Source organism: Podarcis bocagei, assembly GCF_964188305.1.
Source record: "Podarcis bocagei genome assembly, chromosome: 3".
NCBI classification, from domain to species: domain Eukaryota; kingdom Metazoa; phylum Chordata; class Lepidosauria; order Squamata; family Lacertidae; genus Podarcis; species Podarcis bocagei.
In genome coordinates this window covers 9,657,658-9,672,809 of record NC_138127.1, presented here as the reverse complement: position 1 = coordinate 9,672,809, position 15,152 = coordinate 9,657,658, and the positions used below count along the sequence as shown (strand labels likewise).

Sequence of the window (15,152 nt, the reverse complement as noted above, 5' to 3'; positions counted from 1 at the left end):
ATGATAATAAGAAAATTAAGCTAAAGGGAATTTGAGTGCCTTAGTTCACAATCTGTGGTTTTAGAGTTTGGGTCAATTATCCATCTCAACTAGCACTCACTTTGATACTTATATGACTGGTGGGAGCAATAGGAGGTGAAAAGAATTTTCTAAGCAATATGGGTTATTTTCCTTAGAAGAGGAATCCACTGAGAATTAAGTCTGTCTTTGGAGACTAACCTTGAGGAATGAGCAGGCAAGTGTGCATTCTGTCAGTGTTTCCTTCGGGTTGGTGCAGTACACGAATGGCATTTGTGTTCTGAAACTCTGGTAATCATCACCCTCGTACTTACGGGACCACCTCTCCTAGTATGTCCGACAGAGGACCCTAAGGTCCATGAATAATAATAGCTTAAAGGTACCGGGCCCCAAGGAAGCCAGACGATCCTCCACCAGGGCCAGCGCTTTTTCAGTGATGGCTCTGACCTGGTGAAATGCTCTGTCCCATGAGACTAGGGCCCTGCAGGAGTTGATCTCCATCCGCAGGGCCTGTAAGACAGAGCTATTCCTCCTGGCCTTCAATTTGAATTAGCCTGTTCCTCTATTCCCTTTTCCCCTTTCCTCTTCTATGAAGAAACCCTTCCTGGGACCTCACATTTAAATTCTTCCCTGGTCTCCTTGCTGGCCCTAGTAGGACCAACTTGGCCAGTTAACCCTGGTGATCATTTGATGTCTACTGACTGGGGTTGTTGTTTTGCGGGTTTTTCCCCCTCCCAAAATGACCCCTGAATTTTTGAATTTTATTGATATTGATGCTGCATTTTATGTTGTACTTTGTGCTGTTTTATGCTGTTTTTAAGTCACATTTTAATCAATGTTTTAGATTTGCTGTTAGCCGCCCTGAGCCCGGTTTTTAAACTGGGAAGGGTGGGGTGTAAATAAAAAATATTATTATTATTATTATTATTATCATCGTCGTCATCATCATCAACTCAGCGGTGGCTGATGCTCCTTGGGGCTGGTAGGCCAGAAGGCAGGGAGGGTAACAGTAGGGGGCGCCACAGCCAATGATAGGCAGAGTTTTAAGTAAGAATGTGGGCATGTGGAGGCTTGCTAAGGGCAACTGAGGTTGGTGCACCATTCGCTCCGATATAGTAGACAACACTGTCATAGCAAAAGAGATGGTGCAGAATTCTGCTTTGATTCGAATGTGGGCTGAAATCCCAATATCATTTTGAAGTCCTAACCAGATTGCAGATTCTACTCCAAGTTCACCAATCTATTCTAGAATTTTGGTAGGCAACAATTATTTTTATTTTTAGGTTTGTTTTTAATATTTGCTGTGTGTGTGTGTGTGTGTGTGTGTGTGTGTGTGCATGTGTGTATGTACGTATGTACACACACACACACAAACGTATACCACCTTGATTTTTTAATGGTAAGAACTAAATGCCCCAATAAATAAACATGTAGTTTATATTCCGGCATCTGTAGAAACTTTCCAGATTTCAGTTATCGCTGTACAAAGTGCTTTAAATGACAAATTTTGCTAAACTATGCTAGAAAGCTTATTGATTGTCCATACAAGACTCCTGTAGAATTGAAGATTTATCTGAGCTACCAAAACAATTAATATGATGAGAGCGTTATTAGAACTGACCTTAATAATGCTAAGCCATTTTTGTGGGTAAACTGAATAAATTTAATCTGATTCAGAAAATTTATAGTAACTGTTAGTTCCAGCATGCTGTGATGGAGTTAAGAATGGACCAGAACTGTGCTCATTTCTTGTGCGCCGCCTTCACACAAGCAGCTCTTGCTGAGTTCAGCAGAAGCAGTTAGTTATGCAGCGCTAAAAATGAATATAACCCGATGCAACCTCAATTAAGAAATTATGTGTTGATAAAACAATTAAAGCCTTCAGCTTACAGAGTGAGTATGTGATATGTTTTTAGTGCAGGCAATGGAAGCTTTGTTCACGGGAAATTGTGTTTTTAGAGGTATTCACAGTTCCTTTTGTAATATGCCTCTTTGGGATATGAGCTTGCCAGGTTTCTCAGCCGTATTATGTTCATTGGAATTCACCTGCTTTACCTCCATTTGGTGTCCTTTGTCCCCCTTTGAAGCACAAGAAACTGTGCAAGTATAATGCTATTTGTTACTGCTTCTGCATCAACTGGATAAAGCTGCAAAGGCATGGCATGTTCTAAAAGTGGCCTTAAGGACAGACTCCATTTGGGCTGAACGTTGGAGATACTGTTCATACCATACGCTCACAAGGCAGCATTTGCTGAAGTCGCAAATGGAATCAGGGAAATGTTAGGATAAAATAAAAGGCACTTGGTGTCATTTTCTCACTTTAAGAATTTGAATTGAGGCTAAAGCAGATAACAGTTTTTAGTCACGCTAGTTATTTAGTGAGTCTTGTTAACCTGGTTTCCACTTTCCCATATGCTCATCACTATTTACTAACCATTTCTGAAGTGCAACAATTTGTGTGATGCATTTTGAAAGACTCTTTTGCATTGCTCGAGCAAAACTAAAGGTTTCTCCCCCCCCCCTTTACAGTAGCTGAAAACACAGTATTCAGTAATGTGGTAGGAATTCCAGACCCACTGTATTTTATCATTTCAATTGTACCGGGACAATACTATACAAGTTTGGCAATTTTAGTCAATGGAAGAAAAGTCCTCCCTTTGACCATTGTGGAATTTAAATGTGGATTATGGTTTCTCATTGGCTAAATGTTTCCCCCAAATGGAATGTCTTTTCTTTGATTGGCCTTTCACCATCAATGTGATTATGTGCCATCTTAATCCTAAGCATTTATACTTGGAAATAAGGTGTGCTAAGTTCAGTGGTTGTTATTACTAAGTATGTCTAGGACTTCAGCATTCATGTCTGTATTATGGTAAATGTTTACAACTGAATGAGGAAGGTCCGTAGGCAATATTTTAGTTTAGTAAGGAACAATTCGCAGTTTTAAAGTGTAATTAAATCATTCACCACATGCTATGCAGCAGGACAATAAAGAAGTTTATTAATTAAACTGAGTGGCTGGATTGCCACCAATGACAAGTCAATGCCAAACTTTTAAAAGTTCACCTAAGATATATCTCACTTAATATATGCATGCAGTTTAGATTAGTTTGCAATGAGATGTCCTCTGGGGTTGCACAAGGATCAGCCCCGGGTCTGATGCTGTTTAACATCTTCATTAATGACTTGGAAGAAGAAGTGGGCAGCACACATCTCGGGGGAAGCATTGTGAATGATTTATATGATGGGCTACAAATTAAAAAATGAGCTCAGCATACTAGAGAGCCTTATTGAAAAAAAAGAAGAAATGTTGGACAGATTCAAATGCAAAGTATTATACAACGGAGAGAGAGAAAAAGATCCACTTTGGAAAAAAATTGAAGCAGGAGGGTAATGGCTTGCAGATAGCATTGCTGGGAGAAATGTTAATAGTATAGGAAATGGCGAGCAACTGGGGGGGGGACCATCGTGGCATAACAGATGGATATATAGGTTGCCGTAACGATCATTGTTCACTTAATGGTTTAATTTGTTTAGCACCAACATAATGTGAAGTGAGATGTTCATGGGGCTGGTTGTAAGCATTGGGAAAGGCTTGAGAAGCACTCGGCACCAGCCTCAAGTACACCCCGAAGTAGGATGCCAGCGAGTTTGAAAGGAGTCTGGTCGATCCGAGTGCTTCAAATCTCCCAAGTGTCATACATGCTGTTAGAGGCTGCAGCAATGATGGGAAAGTCCAGGGACTCATCTTGAGCACTTCCCACTTGGACCAGACAATTAGAGCTCTTAAGTGCTGACAGCGCCAACCATATGCTTAGGAGAAGGAGAGCCTAAATCTAGTCCAAGCTCTTCTCCATATAGGAGACTGGGTCTGTTAAGAGCTGGGAGCAGATGTGTGCAGCTGAGGCCTTTCCAGCTGTGTCAGGGCCTGTGCTTGTAGTAGGAATAAGAAACCAGAGGCCAATTTTTCTGTGGTATTCCCCTAACTTCAATGGAATCCTAGGGGGAAGCTTCTGGGGGAATGGGCAGTGGCCTCCTGTATCACGGGGTGTTCTTTCCACCCCCTCGCTTCTTTCTAGCCTTAGTTTTTCATCCTTTGTTTCCCTCTCTATCTTTCCTTAATAGTCAGAGCTACCTGCAAGCGGCAAGTGATGTGCCGGGTGGACACAACTTGGATCCGTCAGCAAACTACAATTCCCCCAAGTTCCGATCAAGGAATCAGAGCTATATGAGAGCAGTGAGCACGCTCAGTCAGGCCAGCTGCATCAGCCAGGTTGGAAACATTTTTTATTTTATTTTCAGCCTGATTTTCTAAGCGACATCAGCAACAGGAGTTTATCATATCACCCAAGCTAAGCTACAAGCTGTTCAGCAGTTTTTGTCAGCAGTTCCGTGCCAGAGAATTGAAAACATGTCCAGTTCTGAAGGGCTTAAACTATTTGAGATGGCCTAATGAAAAATATTTAGCTGAGACCATTTGCCTAAGTGTGGAGCTTTTCTCATGTGCAAGTGAATCACATCTTGTAGCTGAAACCACCAGAGTCTCAAGCCTTTTTGACCTGTTTCACACACTATAGTTTTTCAGGCAGGGATGAGGAACTTGTGGCCCTCAAGATGTTCTAGACTTCAGCTCATTTCAGCCCCAGCTAGAATGGCCAATGGGAGGGACAGTTGTAGTTCAGCAAGACCTGGTTCTAAGGTGTGCGTTTGAAATGTTCTGTATATGAACTGAAAACATATAACAGTAACAACAGCTGGTTTGTCTGGAGCGAGACACACCAGTAGCCTGAGTTCGGACAACGCAACGAAACAACAGTGCGACAGCAGGACCGAAGGAGGGGCAAAGTGGCTATGATCTCCTCTCGGAGGGCACACATACTCATGTTTTCACATGCTAAACCGTGGTTTGGTTTAGCATTATGTACAAACCAGGCCACAGTATGGAAGTGGTAAACAATGGTTTGCAAATGTAGGAGTTACTTACCAAAGAGCAGAAATTGGCCGCTCTGTGATGAGTATACACTTGGTGGCAAACACTGGTTTGATGTGGCACTCTCTGTGAAACTGCCCATTCAATAAGTGCCGGTGTTGTGTCTTAGTTGTGAAATTTAATTGGGAGTAGCTGGCTTGCACAGTTTACATCCCACCTTTTTGAGGGTGTGAGATAGGAGGAATAGAATAACAGTATGCTGTGTTTTTGTTACACTGAATTTTTTAAGGGGGGAAGCTGTGTGTGTTGTATAGGGCGAACCTTTGGCGTATAAAGCTAATGAGTGTTAATTTGTGTGCTTCTTGTTTTTGAATGTCTGGACACTGCCCACATTCTAGGGTAAGAAATGCAGGAAAGTCATGTAAATTGGAGCAAGGACTTCTTGATCTATTTCATTCAATGAGCCTTCCTATGTCGCATAATCTGCTACTGATTATGATTCAGTTCTAAGGGGAAATCAGATGGCCTGTTAGCATGCATGGATTGTCATCTAAGAGATTCACGGCTTGAAAAAGGCTAAGAACAGCTGTGAAATGTTCTGATTGCCTTGTGGCAGGCCCCTACAGCTCCTATACAACAAGAGAACCAGGACAAAATTGAGGCTAGCTGACAGCAGGCATAGACATTCCAGGACTGCACTTGTTCACAAGTTCATCTCTGCCAGAACTTGAAGTTACTAAAGACAAGTAACTGCTTCCCAGCGCACTTTTTCCACTCCTTCCTCTCCCTGGTAGCATAAACATCCAAACAAAACGCGGGTGGTGCTGTGGTCTAAACCACTGAGCCGCTTGGGCTTGCCGATCAGAAGGTTGGCTATTCGAATCCCCTCGACAGAGTGAGCTCCCATTGCTCGGTCCCAACTCCTGCCAACCTAGCAGTTTGAAAGCATGCCAGTGCAAGTAGATAAATAGGTACCACTGCAGCGGGAAGGTAAATGGCGTTTCTGTACGCTCTGGCTTCCGTCACGGTCCTCCGTGCACCAGAAGCAGTTTAGTCATGCTGGCTACATGACCCGAAAAGCTGTCTGTGGACAAACACTGGCTCCTTTGGCCTGAAAGTGAGATCATAGAATCATAGAATCATAGAATCATAGAGTTGGAATAGACCACAAGGGCCATCGAGTCCAGCCCCCTGCCAAGCAGGAAACACCATCAGAGCACTCCTATAGAATCATAGAAATCATAGATGAGTGCTGCAACCCCAGAGTCGTCTGCGACTGGACCCAACCGTCCTTAAACATCCAAAACGAGTTTGCCATACTCTGAAATTCCTTGACCGAAAGCATTTTCTTCTGCAAGGAGCTGCCAACGGAAGCATCTCACCACACATTTCATATTATAAACCATGCCAGAGAGAGTGGAAGAGGAGACGTGAACTGCTGTTTATCTTCAGCAAAGCCCAGAAGTGTCCCACTTCCATACAGTACTGTGTCTTATAGCACTAGGCAGCGCTGTTCCTCTAGGACAGCTTTCCCCCAACCTAAGTGAGCTGCCGCTGTTTTGCACTACAGCTCCTATCTGCTCCAGACTATTTGGACAACATCATGTTGGTCAAGGAAGTTAAGTGTGTTAAGAGAATGCTATGTCCTCGTTGCTCCTGGTTCCTGCTGCATATTCTCTTCCCCAATTAAGCCAGTGCAGAAGAACTGAGGAGAATGTAAGCCCAGAGCCATGGAGGTTTTTCAGGTGGACATCAGATACAGGTGGACCTCAGCAAGCCATGCCACGTAAACTTTTCATGCCCATCTAAATAGCCATTTATGCTGCAAAGGGAGATTCGTATACATTTTTTTCCTCCCCACATGAAAAAGGGGCTATGCTCCTTGCCAGCAAGTTGAATTTACAAGTAGGAAATAAGACAATCATAAGTATGAACTGCATTATCCCATCTTTCTTTCCTAATATTGTTTGCACAAGGCTATTCAGAATGGGAGTGTTTGTCTTTCCAGAGAACATTAGTTAATGTAATTTGATTAGAAATGAAATAATCATTACAGGGGCCAGAACTAATTGTTTTCAGAACAACTTAATTCTGGAAGTGTATTTATGGGAAATGGTACTATCAGGCTTTTGGTGCAATCAGAGGCTATTCGCCAGAAATTATTTGTTGAATCTAAAAATACATACGTCGTCAACTGGACTTTTGCCCCTCTTTAGCCACTTCACAGGGTAGCTTTGTGTTGGGATGGAGGCAATACAGCCACAAGTGTTATGGGCAAATGCAGCTTCTGTCAACTGCCAATCTCTTTCAGCAAATTGGCACTTTGGAATTTTGATACAAGGCCAGGACAGCATGCCTTCTGTCCACCCTGCTGTGGGTCAGCCTACTCCCACCCACAGACAGAAAGAGGGAAAGCACGACAAACAAACAAAATTAGCTTTTCTAAGGTGTCAGCTCCAGTGAAATTAAAATGGATTCCCTTGAATTTGCTTGATTTTCCAGGGGGGGGGGGGAATCAGCAAATTGAAACTTGCAGTGGTAGACTAATCAGTAACCGTCACAGATTCGGTGCTTGGTAGCACCACAAAAACTTCGATCCAAATCGTGGGTAATCGTGATTTTTACGCAGGATGACAAAATCAACAACAAATCACAAAATGCATCTGGGTGCACAGATTGAGCAGTGGTTTGGAAGGGGATCCCTTGTGAGGGAATTATGAGGATCCATAAGGATTAAGTGCACCATGGATCAAGTGCACTTCAAAGCGCACTGGATCCTTGATTTAATCAGAGGTGATGGATGTGTTCTGTGATGTGATTATGATTGGCAGGACAAGGAACCCAAGGAAACATTGCGCAGTTTCAAGAGCATATATTTTATTGGATCCAACTTGTGGATCCAACCTTCTCTCTCTCTCTCTCTCTCTCTCTCTCTCTGGCATGCCATTCTCTCTCGCTCTGTCTCTTGACTCCAGTCCACCCTACTCCACCCCCACCCCCTACCCCGTTGCTCCATTTTTCTCCTTCTGCTTCCAGCTATCCCACATCAGTCCCATTTAACTCAGTAAACTTCCTTATCTTACAATCCTAGCCACAAGAACTTCAAGCCAGGATCATATTGTTTACTAGCATCATTAGTTTCACTAGTATTTTCAGTCTGTCTCCTATTATAAAATGAACACTATAGTAGTAGGAGGAGGAGGAGCAATTTGTGATAGATGTTTGGAACAAAACAGTTTCCTTTTACACTCAAATATAGAAAAAAAACCTGGTTTGTTCAACTACTTTTAGCTGTAAGAAACCTTGATCAAACTAGTTTCAGATCCTGGTTTGTTCAATAACTGTGTGTCGTCTTCTTCTTCTTCTTCTTCTTCTTCTTATTATTATTATTATTATTATTATTATTATCTATACCACCATTCATTCAAGGATTACAGGGTGGTTTGCAATATAAAAACACAAAAAACTACATAACATAATAGCAAAGAAAAACAATAGCACCCCTACACAGTTATTTTATTATTTATTAAATTTCATTGCTAAACAAATTGAAACTAAAAAGCTGTCCTAAGCTGTCATCCAAAAATAACATCAGAACTGGACAGTCTACTTAGCACACAGATAGCAAACATGCTTAGTTCAATGATGTTGAAGCATTTTGCTGCATGATAAGTGTCAAGAGGTGATGTGGGGGGTGAGGGGGGGGGGACTCTATCAATGTTCAGGTAGTGCCTGCTTTTGAAGTGCTACAGCAGAGTCCATTCCTGACAGAGCAAGCCAACCAAAAAAAAAACCCAATGCAATGTTGTTGTTTATCTAGATGAGTGAAGCAGAGGTCAATGGGCAATTTGAATCTGTTTGTGAATCAGTGTTTAGTGAAGTTGAAGCTCAGGCCATGGATGCCCTCGATCTGCCGGGTTGTTTCCGAACCAGAAGCCACAGTTACTTGCGTGCCATTCAGGCGGGCTACTCTCAAGACGACGAATGTATCCCTGCAATGGCATCTTCCAATATCACCTCAACAATCAGGTCAACAACAGGTAAGATTATCCACGTTCTTCCCTTTGCAACGAGCCGTTTTGCATATGAAAAGTTGGGAAATGTGAAATCTCTTGTGTGAACGGAAGGCAATGTACGCTGTGCGGCCATGACTCATTCTGTGGGAAAGCACTCGGCTGAATAACACCTTTTTTTTAGCTCCAACATTGGCTTACATTTTGCATCATCTCATAATTAGGAGCCTCAGCTGTCTATGAACCCTGCTCTGCTTTCTGAGCTCGATGGTATAACCAGTGAGAGCTATAGCAAACATTATCCAGAGTTGGGTGCATCCTGCTCCAACGTATATTTCTTGTAAAAAAAATAAATAAATAAAGCAACCATAAATTTCAAAACTTTGTTTCCTACATGCATGTGTAGGTTTGCAACTTTCCATCCTTTAGCCCCAAAACACAGTTGACTGAAGCCTTCCCCAATTGCTTTATTGTCCTTGGATTCCCAAAATGGCTTGGATTGAGAGAGGGCAGGGAGAGAGAGAGGAGAGTTTGAAAGCACCATCCCTGCTCTAAGCAGCACACAGAAAGTCTTAGGATTCTGCCTAAGTACGGGTCTGATGTACCATCTGCATAATTTTCCCATTATTTGTCATAAATCATCCACAATCATTATTATGCCACTCATTTGGCATCCACCTGTTCCCTGAGTTGTTCTTTACCAGCTTCTAGAAGCCGGGCAAAGTCCTGTTGTTGTCTTTAACTTGCAATATTCTGTAAATGTTTTTAGTTGTCTCTGCTCTGCTGCTGTAGCTTTGGTTTTTGTCTGATGTGTGAGTTTATTGTAACTATTGTGGATAAATGACATGATCACAATTTGTTTTGTAAGGCACATTTTAAATAAATTCATTTGTGTACACGGTGAACAGTCAGGTATTTTTCGTTACCTCACCTCAGACCTGGGCTTGCTGATCTGACTGCTTGACACTTAGGTGGGCCTTATTGCTCTAGTACAGACTGTATGCCTGGTCTTCATCCCATTCCTGATATCCTGATAGTCTAAGGTGCCACACTTAAAGGGAAGGGAGAATGACACCATGGAGTGGAAGCAAGAGAAAGTTGCGCTGTACCATATATACAGATGGTCCCTCTCTCTCTCTCTCTCCCTCCACACACACACACACACAACTCAATAACACCCACAACACATTTTCCACAACACATTTAAAAGGGCATTGGATGTCAGTCTACCTAAGACCTGGTAAAAGGGGAACATTTACTTCTGGGACCTACAGGTGTACGTTTCTGAACACAATTCAAAGTGTTGGTGCTGACCTTGAAAGCCCTAAATGGCCTCGGCCCAGTATACCTGAAGGAGCATCTCCACCTCCACCATTCAGCCCAGACACTGAGGTCCAGCTCCGAGGGCCTTCTGGTGGTTCCCTCACTGCAAGAAGTGAGGTTACAGGGAACCAGGCAGAGGGCCTTCTCGGTAGTGGCGCCTTCCCTGTGGAACGCCCTCCCATCAGTTGTCAAGGAAATAAACAGCCACCTGACTTTTAGAAGACATCTGAAGGCAACCCTGTATCCAGAAGTTTTTAATGCTTAATGTTTTTATTATGTTGTAAGCCGCCCAGAGTGGCTGGGGAAACCCAGCCAGATGGGCGAGGTATAAATAATAAAAATATTATTATATTAATGAAGACACCAGATGAACCTCCCTGAGGAGAGCATTCCACAAATGGGGAGCCACTGCATAAAAGGCCCTTCTCATGTTGCCAGCTTCTGGACCTCTCATGGAGGAGGCACTCAAAGAAGGGCCTCAGATGATGAATTCAGGATCTAGGTAGGTTCATATGGAGAGAGGCAGTCCTTGAGGTATTCTGAGCAAAAAAACAACAACCTGTCAGTCCCTAGCAGGAGCTCTGCTGCTTGTCACCAACGGCAGCAACACTGAAAATAAACTTCAGAAAAGAAGAAAAAGGATTGCCACTATGTGTGATGCAGTGGAAAGAAGCACAGACCCATATCCCTAAAGTTGCTACCTGCAAATATCACTCAGTCCCAAGTATAGCCCTTGAATATTTGGATTGGTCTGTGGGATAGGAGACGCACTGTAAGTCTATACAAGGCACCACCAAGCCAAAATCTCATTTATTTGAATCCCATTTATTTCTCTGTCTTGATGCTTCAGTTTTGTGCCTTGTATAAAATTGTATCCCTTGATTAGCTGTCTTCTGCTTAAACAAAGTGGCTCTGACTTTGGGAAAATGCCTAACTCTCATTATACACTCCTTCCCCTCCCCCCCCCCCCGTTTCCTGAAAATATCAGGTAATTTCTTGCTCAAATACTTCATCTTTCTGTCTTATTAAGCTAAGTAAAATGACTCTGGAGGGGGGGAAGTGGGACCATCATTCCAAACATCACCAAATTTAGAAGGCTGAAAATCAGGTTTGGCTTTCAGGCAATGTAACTTGTAACTACGGTACTTGAATTATCTGTAACGTTGCACAAATCAGCTCTTGGTTTCTGGGAGAATGCTAGAATGAGTAAAATATTCAAATGGAATACATATCAAATGTCAAAAGAAGTGTAACTATTATGCACTACAGTGTTAAATGAAACTTTCAATTTCCAAAACAAGTTATTAGCTTCTAAATGATGGAGTAACCATTTAATATTTCTGCATTTGAAATGCAGTGGACAGCAGTTTCTTTGCATATTATTTTCACACTTCAAATGACCATTTACTTATTAATCTGAAGCAAACCAAATTAAATATAGTGCAGCATGTTAGAAATAATTTGATATATAGAGCGTCTTTTGTGTAGAAGGCAGAAAGGTCAGAAACTAATTTTTAAAAAATTGTAGCAAATGGGCTTCTTTGAATATTTAGGAAATTTAATAATGCATCAGATTTAATTGTATTTTTATTTCATTTTTTGCTAATATGACAAATCATAGAAGTGGTTTCATAGAACTGTAAAATTGTTGCTTGGTGAAACAGGATAACGCTTGTCGATTCTGAAGTTGTAACCCATGTGACTGCACTAATATTTTAATGTATAATCTACCCAGAAATAGCAAACATGCTGCATTTGTAGGGAGTCACACAGATAGTTCAAGCAGAATGCATGCTGTCTCGTCTCATGTTTCTGTACACAGAAACCAGATTGTGCATAAACAAGTCCCCAGAGGCAGGGGAGAGTTTTGCCATCACTGCTGATCTCTACCCGTGCAAAAATGCTACAGAGTCATGCCTGAGAAGGTCACATAACCTCCCAGCTGTCATAAGTGCCAGCCAGTCAAGGTACACATGTTGCTTTCAGGAGCAAGTGATGGAGGACGTGAGATCCAGCTGGAATCTCAAACCAGCTGTGGGATACACTGGTGCTCAAGGTGCCAGATGTGTTCTGGATACCTTCAACAACTGCTGCCGTTACATTTTTGACGTTTGAAACATCTGATTGCCTGCCACTGCCTTACACTTATCCATTTCTCACAGTGGCACTGGTTTCTATTTGACCATGTGGTGTTTGCCCTCCTGGGTGGGTGATATCATGCTGGGTCATAAGGAAAGGGTTAAATGAGTGTGAAGTGATTGGCCAGTGGGAACCCAAGGGGAGGAGTTAGAGTTAGAGTTGTTGAGATGTCAGTTGGGTGTTAGAGAAGAGAGAGGGAGGATAAGTCTGTGGGTTGGGATAGTTTGATGTGAGAGAGTGAGAGAATCTGTTAAGAGGAGTCAGATAGACAGTCGGGATAGTCAGTTAGAAGTTAGTAGGAAGGTATAGGCCGGTAAAGTATCTAAGATTAAGAAACTGACAAGAAAAATTATCTGAAACCATAAACTTGTTAATACTTATAAAATAACCTTGTTTATTTGGTTTAATGTTAACAACTGTCTGGACTCCGTGTGTACCCGAGAGAAACGGGTTGGTGGCAGCGGGGAAGCAATCACAGTGGTGGCACAGGGATCAATAGACCGTCAAACGTCCGGGGACCCTGTGTGATTGTCACAGACCACATTAGGCAAATATCTGCCTATCAGCATTGGAAGGTTTTTGTGATAGGAATTATTATTTCTAAATCATTTTAACTGTGGCTCCATGGGAATAAGTGGGAAAACATTATGTTCCAAAGGGACTTTCTAATGTTAATGAGTCCTAGAGAGCTGAAACTATCTTCTTTGGGTCGAAAAGACAAGGTTGCCTGGAGTTGCAGCCATTTGAACCAGCTGCCTTAATATGTCTCCCACCCTGGCTTTTTTAGTTGACCTAAGTTTCTAAGCAGGGGGAAACTACCTGTTCAGAAATATCACAGACCTCGCTGGACTGCACGATTCCTTAGTTTTTTTAATCCCACCTTTCAAGATAAAGACAAACCCCACAAGGCAGTTTGCAAGTAACCTCAACATTCCTTGATAAAATCACAATAAACTAAATCATAGAGAGGGGGGAGGTTGATTGTAGAGGATCCAGAAAAAACTAATTTGGGGGAGCAAAGGTCTGGCAGAGATCATTTTGGGGGGCAAGAATTTAATACATGTGACACAGCCTCAATGTGTTGTTATTGAAAATCGGAGGAGCAACTGGGCTAACTGGAAAGAGCTATCTGTTAATTGGAATGGTTCTTAATTCCTGGTAAACTTACATGGGATTTCAGCCATCTTAAAAAGCGAAAGCAACAAGAAATCTAAGGAGCATTCTTTGGTACTATAGGAAATAAATGAGTCTTGTAGTGCATCTTGAAAACCGTCAAAGAGGTCCTGACAAACTATCAAGAAGAATGAGCCCCGAAGGAAAAGCCCCAAATGAAAAAGCTCAGCTTCTGGCCTCTTCAATTTTGATCCTAGGACCGATAGCAGGAGTGTTGCAGCTGATTTCAGCTGCATTAGTGAGATACGACTTGAAAGGCTGTTTGTAAAACAAACACCCTCGACCATTCTTGGCTTGCAGTTAAAAGGTTATTGAGAAAGAGCTGGGAACTTTTGCTCTTGGGGTTGATAAAGTGAACAGTAGCTAGATAGCCTCCTGGAAACTGCATAAGGTTATGCCCCATGGAATTATGCAGATCAATTTCAATCAGTCATCTCGCTGACCCCATAAAACCAGCTGTTATGAGGTCAGCGCTTTGGGGCTATCAGACTCTTCTAACTGTAGGTGAATAGCAGGGAACATTTTTTTTCTAAATGCCTTGATTCAAACAGACACTTTTAGCTACCAAATACTTTTATGAATGTAATTATATATCTGCCTGTATTTCTAAATCCAGTTGAGTCGAAGCATGATCACACAGCAGGAGGGAACATGACACTGCTGGAATCGCAAGGCCCTCAAATATTTCGTTCAAGGTCACTCGAAATCCACAGTGCTGGATGTGGCTTTGTCACAAGTGACACTTATTCTAACGATACCCTAAGGATATCTTTACAGGAAGTGCAATTAATCACTGGAACATTATGTGTGCCTAAGAGAATATATTCTGTATACATTCATAGAACTTTTCCTCTTCCTCTTCTGTTGAGAAAAACGGTGCTGCCTTCATAGATCTTACCTCAAAATCCAACATTTGAATGCCTTAGACTTGTTGGCACTTCTTTTGGCAGTCGTCAAATGTAGGATCTCACTGTCATCCAACTGTCAAATGAAGCTTTTCAGTGGTTCCTTGTGGACAGGTTTCCCACAAAGACAGCTTGGCTGCTGCTGCTGCTGCTGCTGATGATGATCTTCTGCCATGTGCAGCCCTAAGGTGTCAGGGCTGGTTCAGCTGCTGGTCAGCACAGAGGCTCAGGAATGAGCAGTAAAACTGATTCTTTATTCAAGGAAACAGAATACAAATAGAGAAAACTGCAGCGAGACTGGCCCCAGTAAAGCAGTTGCCAGAACTGATGATCTTGGGTCTCACACCTCCTCCCCTTCTGGCTGTTTTCCCTTCAGTCTTAAACTCCACTGGGGAGGGGCCTCCTGTGAGCTATGGGCTTGTTGTCCTGCTACATGCAAAAGTCTGAGTCCTTGGAGACCAGGAGGGATGGGAGCTGAATACAATAGGACTGGCAGGCTCCTGTGAATCTGTTGCAGCCTCAGCCCCCTCCTCTTCCTCCTCAGCTGCCTGTCCTACATCTGCAGTGTTTTCTGCCTCTTCTTCTCTCTCACACAAGCCCATTGCTTGTTCAGCATCCAACTATTCTGCGTCCGTTCCTCCTCCTCATCCT

At 42.5% G+C, this 15,152-nt stretch overlaps 1 protein-coding gene across 13 annotated transcripts in view; it reads left to right on the top strand.

Moving 5' to 3' along the window:
- Positions 1–15,152, top strand: part of DLGAP2 (DLG associated protein 2) — a 400,720-nt gene that overhangs the window by 327,114 nt on the left and 58,454 nt on the right. For all 13 annotated transcript variants that reach the window (XM_081189019.1, XM_081189020.1, XM_081189013.1 and 10 more), the window contains 2 exons: positions 4,144–4,291; positions 8,769–8,988. In XM_081189019.1, the coding sequence (XP_081045145.1) occupies positions 4,144–4,291; positions 8,769–8,988 (368 nt within the window). The remainder of the gene's footprint in view (positions 1–4,143; positions 4,292–8,768; positions 8,989–15,152) is intronic.